This window comes from Colletes latitarsis, chromosome 10, assembly GCF_051014445.1.
Source record: "Colletes latitarsis isolate SP2378_abdomen chromosome 10, iyColLati1, whole genome shotgun sequence".
NCBI lineage: Eukaryota > Metazoa > Arthropoda > Insecta > Hymenoptera > Colletidae > Colletes > Colletes latitarsis.
In genome coordinates this window covers 11,984,235-12,001,445 of record NC_135143.1, presented here as the reverse complement: position 1 = coordinate 12,001,445, position 17,211 = coordinate 11,984,235, and the positions used below count along the sequence as shown (strand labels likewise).

General features: G+C 41.6%; 1 protein-coding gene across 7 annotated transcripts in view; it reads right to left on the bottom strand.

Annotated features, from left to right (window-relative positions):
• The window catches only part of Ecr (ecdysone receptor), a 167,543-nt gene that overhangs the window by 37,165 nt on the left and 113,167 nt on the right, over positions 1-17,211 (bottom strand). Inside the window, exon 1 of one of the 7 annotated variants that reach the window (XM_076776236.1) lies at positions 415-2,222. The exons of the other annotated variants lie outside the window; for them this stretch is intronic. Within the exon in view, the coding sequence (XP_076632351.1) occupies positions 415-730 (316 nt within the window). The 5' untranslated portion in view covers positions 731-2,222. Of the gene's footprint in view, positions 1-414; positions 2,223-17,211 lie in introns of those variants that run through there. 7 annotated transcript variants of the gene reach the window in all.

The window sequence follows — 17,211 nt, the reverse complement described above, 5'->3', positions numbered from 1 at the left end:
CAACCATTAACTTTGCGGAAAACTAAAACCAAAATTGCACTACCGTGCTTCGTTAATACGTGCTGTTAAAGCCAAGCCCTTTTAATAGTAATCGTGTTAACGTTTTGATCAGAATTCTAATCCCGCCGGAACAAAGTTTGCTTTTACCTTGATAGCTTTCAACGGGTTATTTACTTGTTGTTGGTAAAATAACGCACGGTGAAAACGTACAATCTGCAAATGGGTTAATTCGAAGTGGAAAAACTGTGTTCAAATTTTCTCTCATTTTGGTAACAAACATTTGTGAACTGGTCGAACGACGATGGGGCGCCATCTTAGGCAAGATTCGGCGCGAAACGTGTCCGATAGAATCCACGGGGCACACTGGCGCGACAGCAATTCCACGAAACGATAATAAAGGCATCGATCACGAACCTTCGACGGGGGTGGTAAACGGTGACGCAGGATCGGTAACCGTTGGCAAGACTGTGGTGGTGGTGGTGGCGGTGACGGTGGCTCGATAATGATCCCCGTTGGTTTGCAGGCCCCTATGGAGGTCCAGATCCCAAAGCTGTAGCTCGTCGTTCCTGACAACTGCACTCTCCGGCGTCGAGGGTTGAAAGTTCGGTGGTGGTGATAACACGCCGCTGCTCGACACTTCCGGGCTGGATTCCTGCAGATTTCCGGTGTGCCTGTTGCCCCATCGTCGGCGAACGCCCGCGACGGGCACACGGGGCACCGTCTGCAGCATCTCGCCAGCCTGCTCCACCTTCTGTATCTTGTCGATCTTCTCCACCGTATCGACGTTCACGTTCGGTTCCGTTGAAAAAACTACGGCCACCGTGGCGGTTGACGATCCACGGGTCGACAGTTTGTTCACGGGGCCTCGCGCGCCGTGACGCGCGCGAGAAAGAGACACTTGCTCCTCTTACGGCGGTGCACGCTGTTTACAAGTACGAGAGAGTGGCACTACGCTAGTCGTTGACCTCGATAATTCGTTCGTCGACCGAAATTGCGGCAAGGAAATAATACGAGGTCAGGGCGGCCGAGAGGAGGATCGATTCACTGTCAAGAGTCCATGGTCCCCCGAGGTCTCGCGCCGCGTCGTCCGTCTCGCTTGGCCGCGTTGCTTTTCCTCGATTGCCCCTCTACCCTTCTTCGCAACACAGCGTCCGTGGTCGTCGTGCCCGTGTGCAGACGGGAGCTCTCGACGGGAGACTACGATCGTCTTCGTTTCGCCTCGGTTGCTCTCGTTTCTCTGTCTCTCTCCCCTGGCTCTCTCGGCTCCGCTAATGGCGGCCAAGCAGCCGCGGCGGAGTGTCGGTCATCGAAGAAACGGGGTCACGATCGCGCAAAAGGGAACGCAGAGCAGCGAGCGGGTGCAGGCGGGCGGGACGGAGAGAGAGACAGAAAGAGAGGCACGCAGCCAGCCAGCAGCCCGTCCGTCTCTCTCTCTCTGTCGTACGCGCGCGGTGCGTTGTTCGAGAACGTCAACCAGCCGAGTAGCCGTGGTAGAAATGCATGATTTTCACTGGCGAAATTCCCGTGGCTGAGGCTGCGCACGATCGACGAGAACGGATGGCCGGCGGTACGTGTGTATCGAGGTCACAACGGGACGTGTGTACGTTCGCTCGAGCGACTCTCTTTCTTGTTCGCTCCACTTTTCCGTTCCGCTGATATGTCCACGTCTTTTCTCTCTCCTTCTGTTTTCCGTCGTATCAACCTTACCCGGTCTCTCTTTCTCCACCGGCCGAGTTTCTCGTGTCCTTTTCTCTTTCTACTTTCTCGTTTTCTCGTCGCCTCTGTTCGTCCCTGTTTCGCGTGTCCAATTGCACCGTATATTACACTCTCGCACGCACAGTACACACACACGCACACGTGCGCACCGAATATCAGTCGTCGCGGAACGAACGATACTGCGTCGTCCAAGTCGTCCGCGATTCGTTTAGCTCCATCGTCCGCGTGCACGTGCGGCGACGCTGAATTAACGTTAGAGCTAATGCGTTGCACGAACCAAACACGATAATATCCCGACGCGTTGGATCACCACTCGGAACACACTGCACGAATTCCTCCCAGAGCGTCGTTCCAAGGCCGCGACCACACACAAATCCACGGAACCGTACGAGCCCGATGATTGTTTTCTCCGTCCTCTTCGCGTTGATTGAAAGCCGAACGCTGTATACACGCGCGCACGCGCCACTCGTCGATCTCGCAGCGTCGACGGCCCGCCACTGACTGAAGGCGTACGAGAAGAGCTCGCCGTGCAGGCACGAGGGTGCCAGGCTGCAATATACCTCGGTCGCCAGCCGACCAATCGCCGCTCGGCTACACACTACTTTCACTGTCGCGTGTACCCTGCACCGTAGGGTGCCTAATACCTGCGCTGCGCTGCGCAAACGCAATCTTTTCTGCACTCTGCCGCGGCCTCCAGCCCCTCCACCCACAATTTTATTTCAGAAAATACCATTGTTTCCATCTCACGGGTTTCTACGATCAGCCATCTTCTACTTATCGGTGCTTAATCTACTGCGTTTGACCTTGACTTTGATACAAACGCTGGGTGATAAGATAGATCGGATACGTTAGGTCGTAGGTCGAAACAGGAAGTCGAAACATCATCAAATCGTCGTATCAAATTGCATTTAATTAAATAAATGATAACACCACGTTCCAACGTTATTTTTTATCTTGTTGCAATGGTGGAACCACTGATTTCGTTCTTTTTCTAATGGATCTTGAGCAGAAAATCTATACTTATTATTTCACAATTTTTAAATACGCGTGTAACGAAATGAAGAAACGTAGCCTCAATGGAACAATTCAATGAACGTACAAATAATTAATCATACGTCCACGAGCATAAAGCCGTACAAATATGTGGTCTTTACGATCGGAACAAGAACATTATTTCATATTACTAAGGAATAAAATAGCAAAGAGTAATTTTGCATCGAATTCGAATTGCGTGAATCGCACTGAACATAAATCACTAATTGTTATCAATGTGAATACTTTAGTACTATAACACGGAAGTGATGTGTAAATTAGTGATATTCTTGTACTCCTGCACGAGTTCTGATATACGTATATGCGCATAAAAAAAATTAATCCGTATAGAGATCTCGCAGAGATTTAGAATTATTAAAATAAATACATTGTACCTTTCGAGATGCAGTATACTGTCAATCAGATCGGATCATAATTCAAGATTTTCTGAAAAGCCTTCGTTCAACGGTTTCCTCGACCATTATGATTCGAGATAACAAATTCTCTGCAGAGCTTACATGTTAATCTTCGCAAAGCTGCGTCTTACCAAAGCAATTTTAATTAACGAATCTCAGAAATCCGTGATAAATGCACTCAAAGCGAATCAAAGCACGATTTCCCCATGACAAACATACCTATTAAAATATTTTACGAACGTAATTACAATTTTGTTCCAAAGTGTTTTCAGTATAGAAAAAACCTTGTACCCTGTAACGAATAAAATTTCTGTACACCATAAGATCGATCGAAAAAGTAAAATTACATTTTTTCAGCGAAAAATTACGCGTCGATATCTATGAACTATTTCTAAACTGAAATGATTTTTTTCCTTCGAATTATCGTCCGTCGATTCTTAGTCATCGTCTTGACCTTTGACACGGCTTTTGTTGTTCGCGTTTTTATCGCGAAAGCCACCGTGCCTTGCCAGACGAAACGATAAAAGGAAAAAAGAGGAAAACGATTCGCGAAACGCGCGTACCAAACGTGTGCGATTCGTCGACGATAATCCGGAAAAACACAATAATCGGATATACGTCCCGCGCGACAAACGCAGTTTGCTACGTCCCGATGAAAAAAATCGTCGATTCGCGTCTCTCGAGAATCGATATTGCGATCCGGAAATGCGCTCGTTTTTAATTGCTCGCAACTTCCGCGCGTTTATTCATTCTGAATCTTCGAAATTTCCGGATCCAAAGTGCCTACGAACGAAAATTGCTGGAAAAGTATTGCGAATTTTTCTAAAAATACCTTTCGTGAGCTCATAATTAATGACTACGCCATTAAAAATTTTAAATAAATAATACTTCGTTTTTATGGAGAGAAACGTGCAAAAATTCTGTACTGCGATCCGGTTCGAAATTTATGGAGGATTTTAAAATTTGGTGGTGAATAAACTCGCTGAAACGGACGGAAGACGTCGATGTAAAACAGTTTATCGGCATGTAAATGATGAACTTGAACTCCCGTCGGTGAAATTATCGCAAACTTTAACAATCCGAAGCGGTGAAATCGCGAACGAAAATCGGTTTCTGGTAACGATAGATATAGTTGTTGAATATTATTCGCTCGGGGCACGAGCAAAAGCCTGGAACCGACTCCAAGGTTTCACCTTTACTCTTCGCTATACACTCGAAGCATATCTAAGCGACCCAATTGTTTCTTTCAAGGCTGATTATGTAAGAGACAATGCTCGGGGGAAGGAATAAAAGAGAGACACTTTTATTCAACCGATCGTATTCAAAAACGAAAACCTATAGGACGCGTGCCTTCCAGTATTCAAACGGTGGACCCTCCGCGTTAACATCGATTCCTCGCAATTATTTCCTCGTGCTTCCAAATAAATTTATTTTCTCGTGGAAATACTAAATATCGAGAAAAAAACTACTTCAAGTTTCCTTGAAATGTACTCGAAAATGATATATCAAACGATGGAAATAATTTTGTCGCGAAAGAAAACAGTACTTTAGCGAAGTTACGATGCATCCTATAAATAGGACATTGGCATCTGGAATTATCTAATAATATGGAGACACTTGTACGGTATACGGCGCGTAACTATAAATAACAGGTATGACGAGCTTCTGTGAGAAGTCTTTTTTAAACAAAAAAGCTTCGTTCATTAAAATTTGTATCTATTTACAGGATACCCACTTTGTGCCTCGAAAAAGGCGCGATGGATCAATTTTAACACCGATGGAAACTGTTTTTCCAAGAAGAGGGAACAATGGGGGAAAATTGTTTAAAATTTGGTCGATAGGAGGGGAACGTAATGAACGCTCGTTGCAAACAGGACGCGTCATAGGGGGGATTGCGAGGGGATAGAAGGAAATTAGCAAGTTATTCGAGTCGTTCGATGGAGATCGAGCAAAGTCAGGACTCGTGGAACGGTAGTCGATTGGAGGGGCACCCTTTTAACTGTCCGGGGGGTTGCTACCCTGGGCGTGACGTCATCCACCTGTTACACCCTGAATAAACACGCACATCGACGCATGCGCCGGAACATCTACACACCTGTGCGCGCGAACACACACCCACACATTCGCGCCGGGAAACACGGTGAATGTCGCGGAACAGTGATGCGCAACCCGTGGCCCGTGACCTCATTTTCAATGAAACAGCCTTCGAGCGATTCAGAAATTTTCCTACCCCCCGGATGAATGAGAATGATGCCTATTTTCGCGCCCCGGAGCTCCAAAACTGACGCAATTTTATTCGATGGAACGATAGTCACTAAAAGTCAATTGACATTGTATTTTTATGTTGTGCAAACAGTATATAATTTGTGTGGCTACGTCTAAACTAGCAGCGGTCGCTAATAACTACCTAGGTGCAATTTACGCGACGTTAAACTTGATAACAATGTTAACAAAAAAAGGAAATTATTGTTTTCAACGCATACAAGATGGTCACCCGCGAGCATCAACGGGTTAATCGTATGGCAAGTATATTTAAATGAACTTACTATATGGAAACATTAAACGAAACAGAAAATTAGACGATAAGAGTCCAACAGTGTAAAAGAAATTAAATGTATAGCATGCTAACTACAACTTTAAGTAAAAAAATGTGTGTGTAAAGTCCACCTTCCATCGAAGAGATTTACTCGTATTACGTCAAGGACTTTCTGATGATTATTCAAATCTTATTACTGCTTTATAAATATATTTCATTTTGCTCCGTCTAAACCAGAAAAGTTGACTACAATATTATCAACAGAGTATCCTAGAATAAAATAAAAAGGAATAACTACCCCAAATTATTGAATATTAAGTGTTCCAACGAGTAGAGCCAGTTTAATTCGGTGTAGAAATTAAAATAAAAAAGATTCGTATCTTTAAACGCCGCGACGCGTTAAGAACGAAGTCCTGGAAGAGCAGAGCGAATAAGTTTGGGCGCCACTGTGGCAGTTCACAGGATGTCGAGGATGTGTGGGTGTCGCTTCTCCCAGCCAGGGCTGTCAGGGTGGGTCACGGCCGGAGAAACGGGGACAACCCTCGGCTCACCCCGGCGAGCATGAGAGACCGGCTGAATTTCTAAACCATTTTCTGGGCCCGACTAGCTCTCCGAAAACACCCTGGTCAGCTATGTCGGGCTGCCTGTACCCGCCAGGATTTCTCTTTCTAAAAATAGGATCCAAAAGGCCGGGGTCTGGCGGCCAGGGGGCACGGGTTCAACGACAGAAATCCTTCGGAAGCTGAGAGACGTTAATGAGAGAGTATCAACCGAACCGTTTCGTTGCTAGTTTTCCACAAAACCAAGGACTTGGTAATCTTCCACCATCCAACAGACCATTAACGATCCAACATTATTCGACAGTGTCGTATTTATTATCCGCAACGATTGCAAGAAAATTGCAATGAAAAATCGAAATTTTCGTTTCTTAATAAATTAATCGGGGGTAGTTCTTCCTAGAGTAAAAGAAGTAATTTGGATCGAATCAAGGGTAGATTAAATTTGTTAAACGTGAGGATACAAAATCGATCAAACGTAGGGCATTCCACTTTTCGAAAACGTAAATCGCTTCCTCTTTGCTCGCTGCGGTTTAACAGGAAACTCGGTTAAACAAATTGTGGTTTCCAATTGTGGAAGAAGTTTTCCGGTTCCCGGGTTCGGAGGAAAGGTGACGCAAGAGGCTTCGTTAAAATAAGATTTCAAAATACGTGGCGCGAGCAAGGGGAAGAGGCTGAATTTATTTTTTCTTTTTTTCTTTTTTTTTTTTAATCGCCACAAGCTCCGACGTTACGAAAATTGTGTAACGCGGCGGTTCGCTCGGTGAATGTTAAGTCGCGAGACGAGCACGAGGTACTTGTACCCAGGGGAACGGAAGACGCCGATGCGAATGCCTATTATAGGTAGTACGTGATGCGTGACTAATGGCGGTAGCCGTAAAAAGAATCGTGCGAGATGCTAGGAATTCATTCACAGAAGTCGGACGCATTAAGGCTGCGCTTTAATAACAGCCGATTCCAAGGTCGATAGCTTGCAACCGTGAAATGTTGAACGATTTCACTTCGGACGCTGTCTCGGGAACAAGCGTGGATTCCTTTTAAAAAATTTTTATCCCACGTTCTGGGAAACGTAGCAATTTACCTCGAGCCGATCGTGCCATCGAATTAACGATCGATTTCTTTAAACTGGCCGTTCAAAATACTCGAATTAGTTTTCGTTTAATTTTCAACCCTTTCGTGGCTCGTAGCGTATTTGATATTTCGTTCCAACGCGTGTGCAATTTATTTTAAATTAACGTTCTACGAACCTCGTACCGGGTCGCGAAATGATAAAGTTTAGATTCGGGTCAAAACGGCCTCGGGTCGATTTATATTATTTTCGTTTTCACATGGAATAACAACGAACTTCTACGCGATTCGAAAATAATTGGTTGTTCGAAATTATGCCGGACAGTTGTGTTTTGTATTAATACTCAAAGTCGGCGGCTCGTAGTAATTGCCGATGGAATTTCAGTAAATAATCTCTCGCAATGGTTGCGTGACTTCTGCGCTTCTCTGGCGCGCAAATGGCCGGGAAATGTGAAACGCGTCTAATGAAAATATTAAACGCGGAGCACGCGAAATGGAATTTCCGTGGGTTAGTGCGCGAGCGAAAATAAACACGAAATTATACGCGATATTAAAGCCTTTTGACGATGTAAATACATCGCGAGAAAAACGTCCGCTCGTACGAGCGGAATTTCAGAAAATATTCCCGCGGGAGATTCGAATGCTGGTTACAACTCCTAACGACACTATTTCCCATCGATTACATATTTAATTTATTTCCGTTAACGAAACCAACCTCATTAGTATAAAGTTACAAACATTACGGCGAATTTTATACGCTTGTACAACTACTCGTAATATAGTCTTCGTAAATGAACAGAAATTAATTTCCTTGTTAGATTCGTAACAGCCCGTTAAATTAAAATAAAACGTATCCGTCGGATAAACTGATTTTTAAATATTAATTATATTTCTGTGTTTCCTTAATGTTCGTGCTGCAAAATGGTTAATACAAAAGTCGTCCGATAAAAATGTTTCATCGAAGTACCTAAAATTAGATCTTCTAAATATACTTTTGTGAAACTTTTGGATCCCATCGATCCACTGCTCGTAGTTTTGTATTTCGACTTTTTTTTTACGCTGTTTATAAATATTCGAGCACGTTACATTAGAAAGAACAAGCTTTCTCTGGGAATTTTAAGTAACGTAAATGTACATAGTAACAAAATGCATCTATACAGGGTATTCGGCCACTTCTGGGAAAAATTTTATTGAGACATTCTAGAGGCTAAAATAGGACGAAAATCAGGAATACCAATTTGTTGATGGAGGCTTCGTTAAAAAGTTATTAACGTTTAAAGTTCCGCCCGTGTCGAATTTTTTTCTCGAAAATTCGCAGGATTTCGGGGATATGTCTATTCACCAAAAATGATTATAATTGACCCCCTCAATCGAAAATAATTTTTCCAAAACGATTTGAAATTTTCTTTTTCGCCGAAAAATTTCACACTTTCTTGAATTTTTTTCTCGAAAATGCGCAGGATTTCGGGGATATGTCTATTGACCAAAAATGATTGTAATTGACCCCCGCAACCGAAAACAATTTTTCCAGAACGATTTGAAATTTTTTTTTTTGCCCTAAAATTTCAGTACCTACCCCCTTGACAACTTTTCTTAAAAACACGTTTTTGATTTTTAGTAATTTTGTTTAACGACCTACAAAAAAGTTGTCTAACACTTTTTTGTAGACGCCCATGAGCTCTACTTCAGAAAAAAGTTTCATTGAAATATATTCACTATTGCACGAGTTATGACTGTTTGAAAATTGGACCATTTTTGTGGGGTTTTTCTTACTTTACGGGGTCAAGGAACAACTTTTCGAATATTTTTATAATTGCTACATATTCTACACTAAAACACGCGTTGTTTGCCGTTTGAAACATTAAAATCCTCCAATCCGTTCAGAAGTTATGGCGTTTTAAAGATACGCATGAAATTTCAGGGTAGCATTGGTGACCTCACATTAGATTTTCGGTAAAGAATTTTTTTCTCGAAAATGCGTAGAATTTCGTAGATATGTGTATTCACCAAAAATGATTGTAATTTACCCCTGCAACCAAAAATAATTTTTTCAGAATGATTTGAAATTTTTTAATTCAATTTTTTAATAACTTTTCAACAAAGCCTCAATCAAGAAATTGATATTCTCGATTTTCGTCTTATTTTGGCCTCTAGAATTTCCCATTAAAATTTTCCCCAGGGATGGCTGAACACCCTGTATACAAAGCCAGTATGGAAATTAATTAACACGACCACACTCGGTTTAGTTACGATACACGTTAAGACTGCGTTTGACAGATCATGCCATCCATTTTAATCAGTGGATAATTCATCAAACAGCATCTACAATCACGCGTTTTAATATGTAGAACGTATTTATAATTTATCAGATTGGTACAGAATTTCCTTCTTTGTACGACATCCATTAACGATACATATAATTACATCTGTAGCTATCGTCAATTAACGATTTTCCCTTAACGTACAAGCAACCTTCTCTAAATAGTTTTTTATTATCTTTTGATGGTATGCAAATGGTTACACACGTTCTCCATTTTCGCAAGCATACTGGATGGTATTAACACACTTCGTTGTACGATTCACTCGTTTTTCACGGGAGTATCGCTCCTATTGGTTGTTCATTTAGAGAATTTCTTAATGAAGAGGACCAGAAACCAGACAGAAAAAGTGTTTAAATTTTTAACAAACGCCCGTTGGTTTTGAAGTGGGAGTTTGCTTTGAGAATCAATACTAGATAAATGAAAGGATATCCACGGAGAGTTTATTTTCGATGAAAACGGATCGGTATCGTACGCATGCGCGTTGACAGACCGTAGAAAAGAATCGATGTGCGGTATGGGGTCTTTACCTACAAGTGGGGAACCCTTTAAGCGATTTCACGAATAAAAATAAGACAAAAGACAAAGAAAATTTAAATAAAAATTGTATATATCATTTACACATGTATCTGACTTCGCTGACAAACTTTGCCCCAAAAATGTCTTCCTGTCGGTCAGAAATAAATTCCCAAAAACGCAATATTTTTGCAACGTCCGGGTGGTTCGACATTCTCAAGAATCTCGAACAATCGGTGGAAGAAGTGAACACAGTCGTTCGACGCCGGACAAATTCTTTCGCGCGACGCTAAAATAAGAGCCAGAACTTTTTCTCGACACGGTTGGTCACGTGACCCACTTGGTAAAGAAGAACAGAGGTCGGTGATACGCGCATCGCTGGTCAAAGATCTTTGCGTTCGCGGCGAGCAACGAGGAAACGGGCACCGCAACGATTCCGCGACCTCGACAGATCGTTTAGCGTCGTTCACGAGCGAGTCTTAATCACAGTGACCTCGTGCCACTGTTTACGAGCTGCAAGCCGTCACAGCGTTGATTTTACGTCATCGATTTTACCTTTCGTCGGCCAAGGCTCGCTCGCCGCGCGCGCACCGACGCTGATCCGATCTATGCTCGTTACCAACACTTTGACGGTCCCTGTCAAGCATACAAGATCATTCTAGTGTACGAACCTTGCACTCCTGACGCTTCAAAGCTTGCATCAGTTTCGAATTACTCGAAAGGTGAATTTAATTCGCCATAAACCGAGCAAAGACACGAATCCGTCGACGTATGTAACTTGAAAGCGACCGGAATCGAAATCTTCTATGCTCGTTATCGATATTTTTAATATAAACCTTACACTGCTGACGCTTCGAAGCTTGCATCGGCTTTGAATTGCTCGAAAGGTGAATTTAATTCGCCATAAACCGAGGAAAGACTCAAATCCGTCGACGTATGTAACTTGAAAGCGACCGGAATCGAAATCTTTTATGCTCGTTATTGATATTTTTAATATAAACCTTGCATTCCTGACGCTTCGAAGCTTGCATCAGGTTAAAGTTGCTCGGATGTTAAATGTAATATGCCATAAAACGAGCATGTAACTTGAAAGCGACCGGAATCGAAATCTTTTATGCTCATTATCGATATTTTTAATATAAACCTTACACTCCTGACGCTTCGAAGCTTGCAACAGTTTGAAGTTGCTCGTAGGGTGAATGTAATATGCCATAAAACGAGCATGTAACTTGAAAGCGACCGGAATTGAAATCATCGATGCGTTGAACGGAATCGAACGCGATTCTCGCGGCAGCCACGTCGGAAAGAGACAACAAGCGAACCGCTGATGCATAGTCCGAGCAGAAGGCGTAGGCCTTGGCGATCGTAATCGTTAGTCACCGATAATGTCGCTAACGAGACCTCCGCGTCTATATTCATACATCCGTCGCGGCAAAAAGCCGTCTCTCATGCTCTTGACACTCGGTCACCCCTTTGCTGTTGCACAATCACCGTCTCTGCACCGTGTTTTCACCTCGCCTTATTCCTTCCGTTCAATTTCCAGAGCGTGGGAATGCGGTATTTTTTTTCTACGCAGCCTGTGCCCGTTAATTACCACCACTAGAGATCTAATCGTACCCTGGGATTTGCATACGGATCAGAGATCGCGAGTCCAAGTATATTTCTGCGTCGATTTCTGAATTAACTTCTACGCGCGAACTGTTCGAAGCAACAGCTGATCAGAGACAGCGAGAATCGACCTACGACGCTGGACGTTTTTTGATGTTTCGTGCAATAAAATGATGTATATATAAAATGGAATAATAAGAGTCGTTAAATCGTAAAAGATTCTATTTTATGATCGTTTTAACACCGGAGCTCCTGCCTGGCCCGACTATTAGATACACCCTGTATATCGCGGCACGCTATAATGGCAGACAGACACGGTAGTATTAAAACCACTGTGGCAACTTGTGTTCGCATTGAAAGTGACCGTGAGCGCTGCACAACCATTTAATTAGTGACTAATATTTGCGTTCGCGATGACATACCACCGTCGGCCCAGTTTCTAGCGCGTAAAAAGTAATTACCAAGGTATGGCGTTAGTTTTGCGCTGTATGGTGCGTTTCTTATCATTTGGAACGATCAGCGTTGCACGTAGAATTCTACGAACGTAGCAGAGTCGATTCAAGGCTGAAACGCGTCTCGAGCTTCTTCAAAGTTCTTCGAAAGCGCTTCCATTGCTCGGATACAAGGGTTTCTTAGACCGAGGCGTTGGTAGAGATTCTCGAGCTCCGAGAAGAGGATGAAGTATAGCGTTTCCTCGTATTTATTTCTGCAGATATCGCCCTGCACACCCCAATCTCGAAATAAAGTACTAATATTATAATTGTTATTTATAGAAGGTCGCTTTAAAAATAGTGGAACGACAGGAAATTGATCCCTGAGAATTTAAATATAAAATAAGGAAAATAAAAGGTATTGTTCGACGTTTAAGTTGTTCGGTGGGATTCATTGGCGCGTCTCTCTGTTTCGGAGTCGACTTTTGCCAAGTAGAACCGCGTATTTCTGGAAAAAAGCCGCCAGTGACTCACTTTCAACAAACCGTGCACTCGGCTTAAGGTTCATTCGCATTTCCTTCGTTTGCGCACGTGCGATCGGATAGACGATCCAGGTCGACTATCTGCAAAAATGCAACTTCTTCTTTCCCCTCCCAACCCCTCGTCCCCAACGAACGTTCCGACGACGTGACATCGAGTAAATGTAAATTAATACCAGCCTCGCCTTATTTTTAAAAACGTCGAACGCATGCATACCTCGACGTTTCGTGTTAACGTACTCCTCTCGCGTTTGCCATGTAAATAAACAAAAAGGAACCCGCCATTTAATTTCTTTTTAATACCAGTAGAAACGATCGCGTAAAGTTTTCAAGCTTCAAAATAATTTCTAATAAATTGTATAGAAAAATTATTCGTACTATTTACATATAATATATTATCATTAAATTTTATCGAATGGTTTTATGGAACAATCAAGTTCAAACGTGACTATTGCTACTCGTAAAACATGTCCTAACCGCCGCCACTAGTTATAGCATCCGATTTACCATGAATCTTATAAATACCTAAGAAATTTAGAATGCAATGTTACTGGCCTGTAATTGCTTATGGAAGTACGTCTATATATTGTGCAATTTATTACAAATGAGTTTAATTTTAGAACGTCTTCGTTATATAATGTGCACAAGGAAAGATATATCATTCGTGCCAGAGACGAGCAAAATTTTATTCCGCTAATAGACAATCAATAAGACCAATTTTTTTATTTGATTTACGAATAACGGATGAACGAGTGTTTATTTATTTCAAACCATAAATATGAGAGTTATCGATAACAACGATGGTTATATTAGCTTGTGAATTATTGCTTGGCTTAACAATGCCGGAGCTTCGAATTCCAGTATTCATAAAATTGCACATTCGTGGTTCAAGCATAAGTGGGACAATGTATTATACTGTCTTCAAAGAGATGCCTAATCGTTCCATCATTACGCAACGAGCATTTTCGGGAATATTTTTTTTTTACGTGTTTAAAACGGAGAAATTTCAGATATCGATATTTAATCGGTTAACCTCGTTATTAAACCTAATCTCAAATTTCACGATATTCAGTTTCACTTAGGCGTATCATTATTTAATATACAAACACATGCACGCCAGTACGAATTCCACAGGCGTACGCGAAAATTATCGTTCATTCCACTCGAAAACCGAACAGATATTTTTATCTTTTCCACGATTATTATTAACTCATAAACGGACGACGATGTTGTGCAAATTTGCGCGAGAAGGCAATGAGTCATAAATACATTTATAATTTTCACATTCCTCGACGTTTCTGAAATGAAATCTGAAACCGATTGTTTTATTATACCGTTTGCTTAAAGTTTATACATACTTATGTTATTTGTAATCCAGAGAAGTAAAACTTTTGTTCCTGGAATATTTATTTAAAATAAATCATAAAATTTTTGTCAGATTTTAAAATCTAAGTAGTAGTTTTTAATAGAGTGTATCAGTAATTATTATAGGGGTCCAATTTCCAGCAATAATCGAGGTTCTATCGTAACTCTTAACGGTATACAATAAAATACATTCGACAGATTGTATTTTTAACGATCGTGGTACTTTTGAATTAGGTTTGGGTCAGTCCTGTTATTTCGGTCGCCGTAGGACGTCCACAGGGCTACCAATTTAATGAGAATTTGAGTCAAGTCCGATTTAGATTTGGTTTAAGTTTATATGCATAATGTATAAATATATTAACTTGTAAAAAAACCGAATCCCAATTTAATTGGATCATTGGAACAGGACTTAACCCTGACTCAGTAACCCTGACTTATACCGAATCTCCAAAATACGATACATATGGTATTGGATATCATGGTCGTCGAAATTGATGAAGTGTATCTTATTTCTTTAACAAACAATTCCTAGCAGCTCTTTTCGTTTTATTTTATCGTTCGCGTCTCTGTTGCTGATTCTCGTATCGTTGTTTGAACAGTTGTTAAAACAATGGTACAAAACAATTAGACAAAAGAGCATCGATTATCCTGGAAATTGCAAAATAATGCAAAATTTCGACGGCTGGCTATGGTCACCCTTGGATAGGGATAGATTAATATTCGATGAAACAAACTTAGCTACGTACAATTTGATGAAAAATTAAATTCCCAAAAAATCCGCTTTTCGTCCCCCCCCAGAAAAAAGTACAAAATTCAAACTCGACTCGAGCAACGGGATCTTGTTTCTCGACATCTGCGTAGGTCAAGGCCACGTTTGGTCTCTTTTCAGAGTTACCAAAAGTTCCCACCGTGCTCGATGCACCCCATCTTTGCCCCTTTCGGTAATTTCGGCCCAAAAACAACGAAACGCGCGTGCAACCGGAATCTCTCGGGGCGAAAACACCGGACTCCCGGGGATAGGTCTGGATGCACCTAGTCAAAAGCGTTCCTCTCTGTTCCGCGTGTGCCCCTGATTCCTGAGCCCCGAACCTAGCCACCTGAAGACGGGCCAAGGTCGTCGTGGGGTGAGAAGCTGGACGACAGGAAGGAACGGGAGAGACTGTCGGCGGGGAATAAAGGGAGAAGGAAGCGGAACGGCAGCTGTCCCGTTTCCAGAACTGCAAGGGGCGCGTGCGCGCGCGCACCCTCGCTTGGGGGTCGTCGGTGCGATTTGTCCAAGGATCGCAGGTAGAACCGGGTCGAGCGGAGAGAGGATCCAGCCCTAACCTCGTTTCGGAGGCCCGTGGCGAGGCACACCTGACCCGGATCAACCTAGAAACCGAGCCAGGGATGACCGCCGTGCGGCTTCTGCCTCTCGTTTCAGGTTCAAGTTCAAGGTCTCTGCCTCCCTACGCAGCCGCTGTCTTCCGTCTTTCGTGCACTAACCGCCTACCACCCTACAGGCAACTCGATCCCCCTGGAAATTAGGCGTTTTCCTGGGCGTTTTAGGGACTCGCTGCAGAAACGAGACTCCTACCATAAGATCCAAATAATGCGGTTCGAAGATGTCGACTTTATTCCTTTTTTTTTTTAACGCTAGATCCACTCTAGTAATAAGGGAGGAAACCACTGTGACGACTGAAAATAAAGTTAATTTCCAAGAATTTTTTGGGCATAAATATCGAAACTTTCTCTGATAAATGTTTTATGTTTTCGAAAGTACATTTCTTGTACTTCTTGTAAAGATTTCGTATGAAAATATTAAGTATGATAGTCATGATAGGTAACAGCGTGAGAGACCTCCAAAAATTTGTTAGATACAGGGAGACGTGTAATTTTTCACTGCAAGTTGTGACACAAGAAATAGTGCAATTTTCTTAAACTATAAAACTGCAGCATCGCATGCACGTAAGGATTTTTAAAAATAATTATTTATTATAAAATAGTGGAACTTTGAAGAAATCTCAAAAAACTTGACAAAATCAATATTTCTTTTAACATCACGTCGAAATTAATTATTCGATCGAAAGTTCCGTTTTGTGAAAGTTGCTGCTTTGTGTTTTCTAATAAAACTCGTCAAAAATGGATTTTTGAAAATTTACCACAGTCTTCTATAAGGGAACGAATGAAACATTTATTTCCATTGCATTATACAGGGTATTCGGCCACTCCTGGGAAAAATTTTAATGAGGAATTCTAGAGGCCAAAATAAGACGAAAATCAAGAATACCAATTTGTTGATGAAGGCTTCGTTAAACAGTTATTAACATTTAAAGTTCCGACCGTACTGAATTTTTTTCTCGAAAATGCGCAAGATTTCGGGGGTATGTCTATTGACCAAAAATGATTGTAATTGACGCCCGCAATCGAAAATAATTTTTCCAAAACGATTTGAAATTTTTTTTTTTTCCATCGAAAAATTTCACTTCTCGAATTTTTTTCTAGAAAGTGGGTAGGAATTCGAGGATATGTCTATTCACCAAAAATGATTGTAATTGACCCCCGCAACCGAAAATAATTTTTTCAGAATTAATAAAAAATTTTTTTTTTCGCCGAAAAATTTAGACACCTACCCCCTGTCGATTTTTCTTAAAAATTCCTTTTTCATTTTTAGTAATTTTGTTTGACGCCCTACAAAAAAGTTGTCTAATACTTTTTTGTAGGTACCCATGAGCTCTACTTCAAAAAAAAGTTTCATTGAAATATATTCACAATTGTAGGAGTTATGATTGTTTGAAAATTGGATCATTTTTATGGGGTTTTTCTCATTTTACAGGATCAAGGCCCAACTTTTCGTATCTTTTTGCGATTTGTACATATTCTCCATCAAAATACGCGTAGTTTGCTTTTTTAAACATTAAAATCGCTCAATCCGTTCAGAAGTTATGACGTTTTAAAGATTCGCATGAAAATTCGGGCAGTCATTTCTGGCCAGAAATTATATTTTCGGTAAGGAATTTTTTTCTCGAAACTGAGTAGTATTTCGGGGGTATGTATAATGACCCAAAATGATTGTAATTGCCCACTGTAACTAAATATAATTTTTTTAGTGTGATTTGAAATTTTTTAA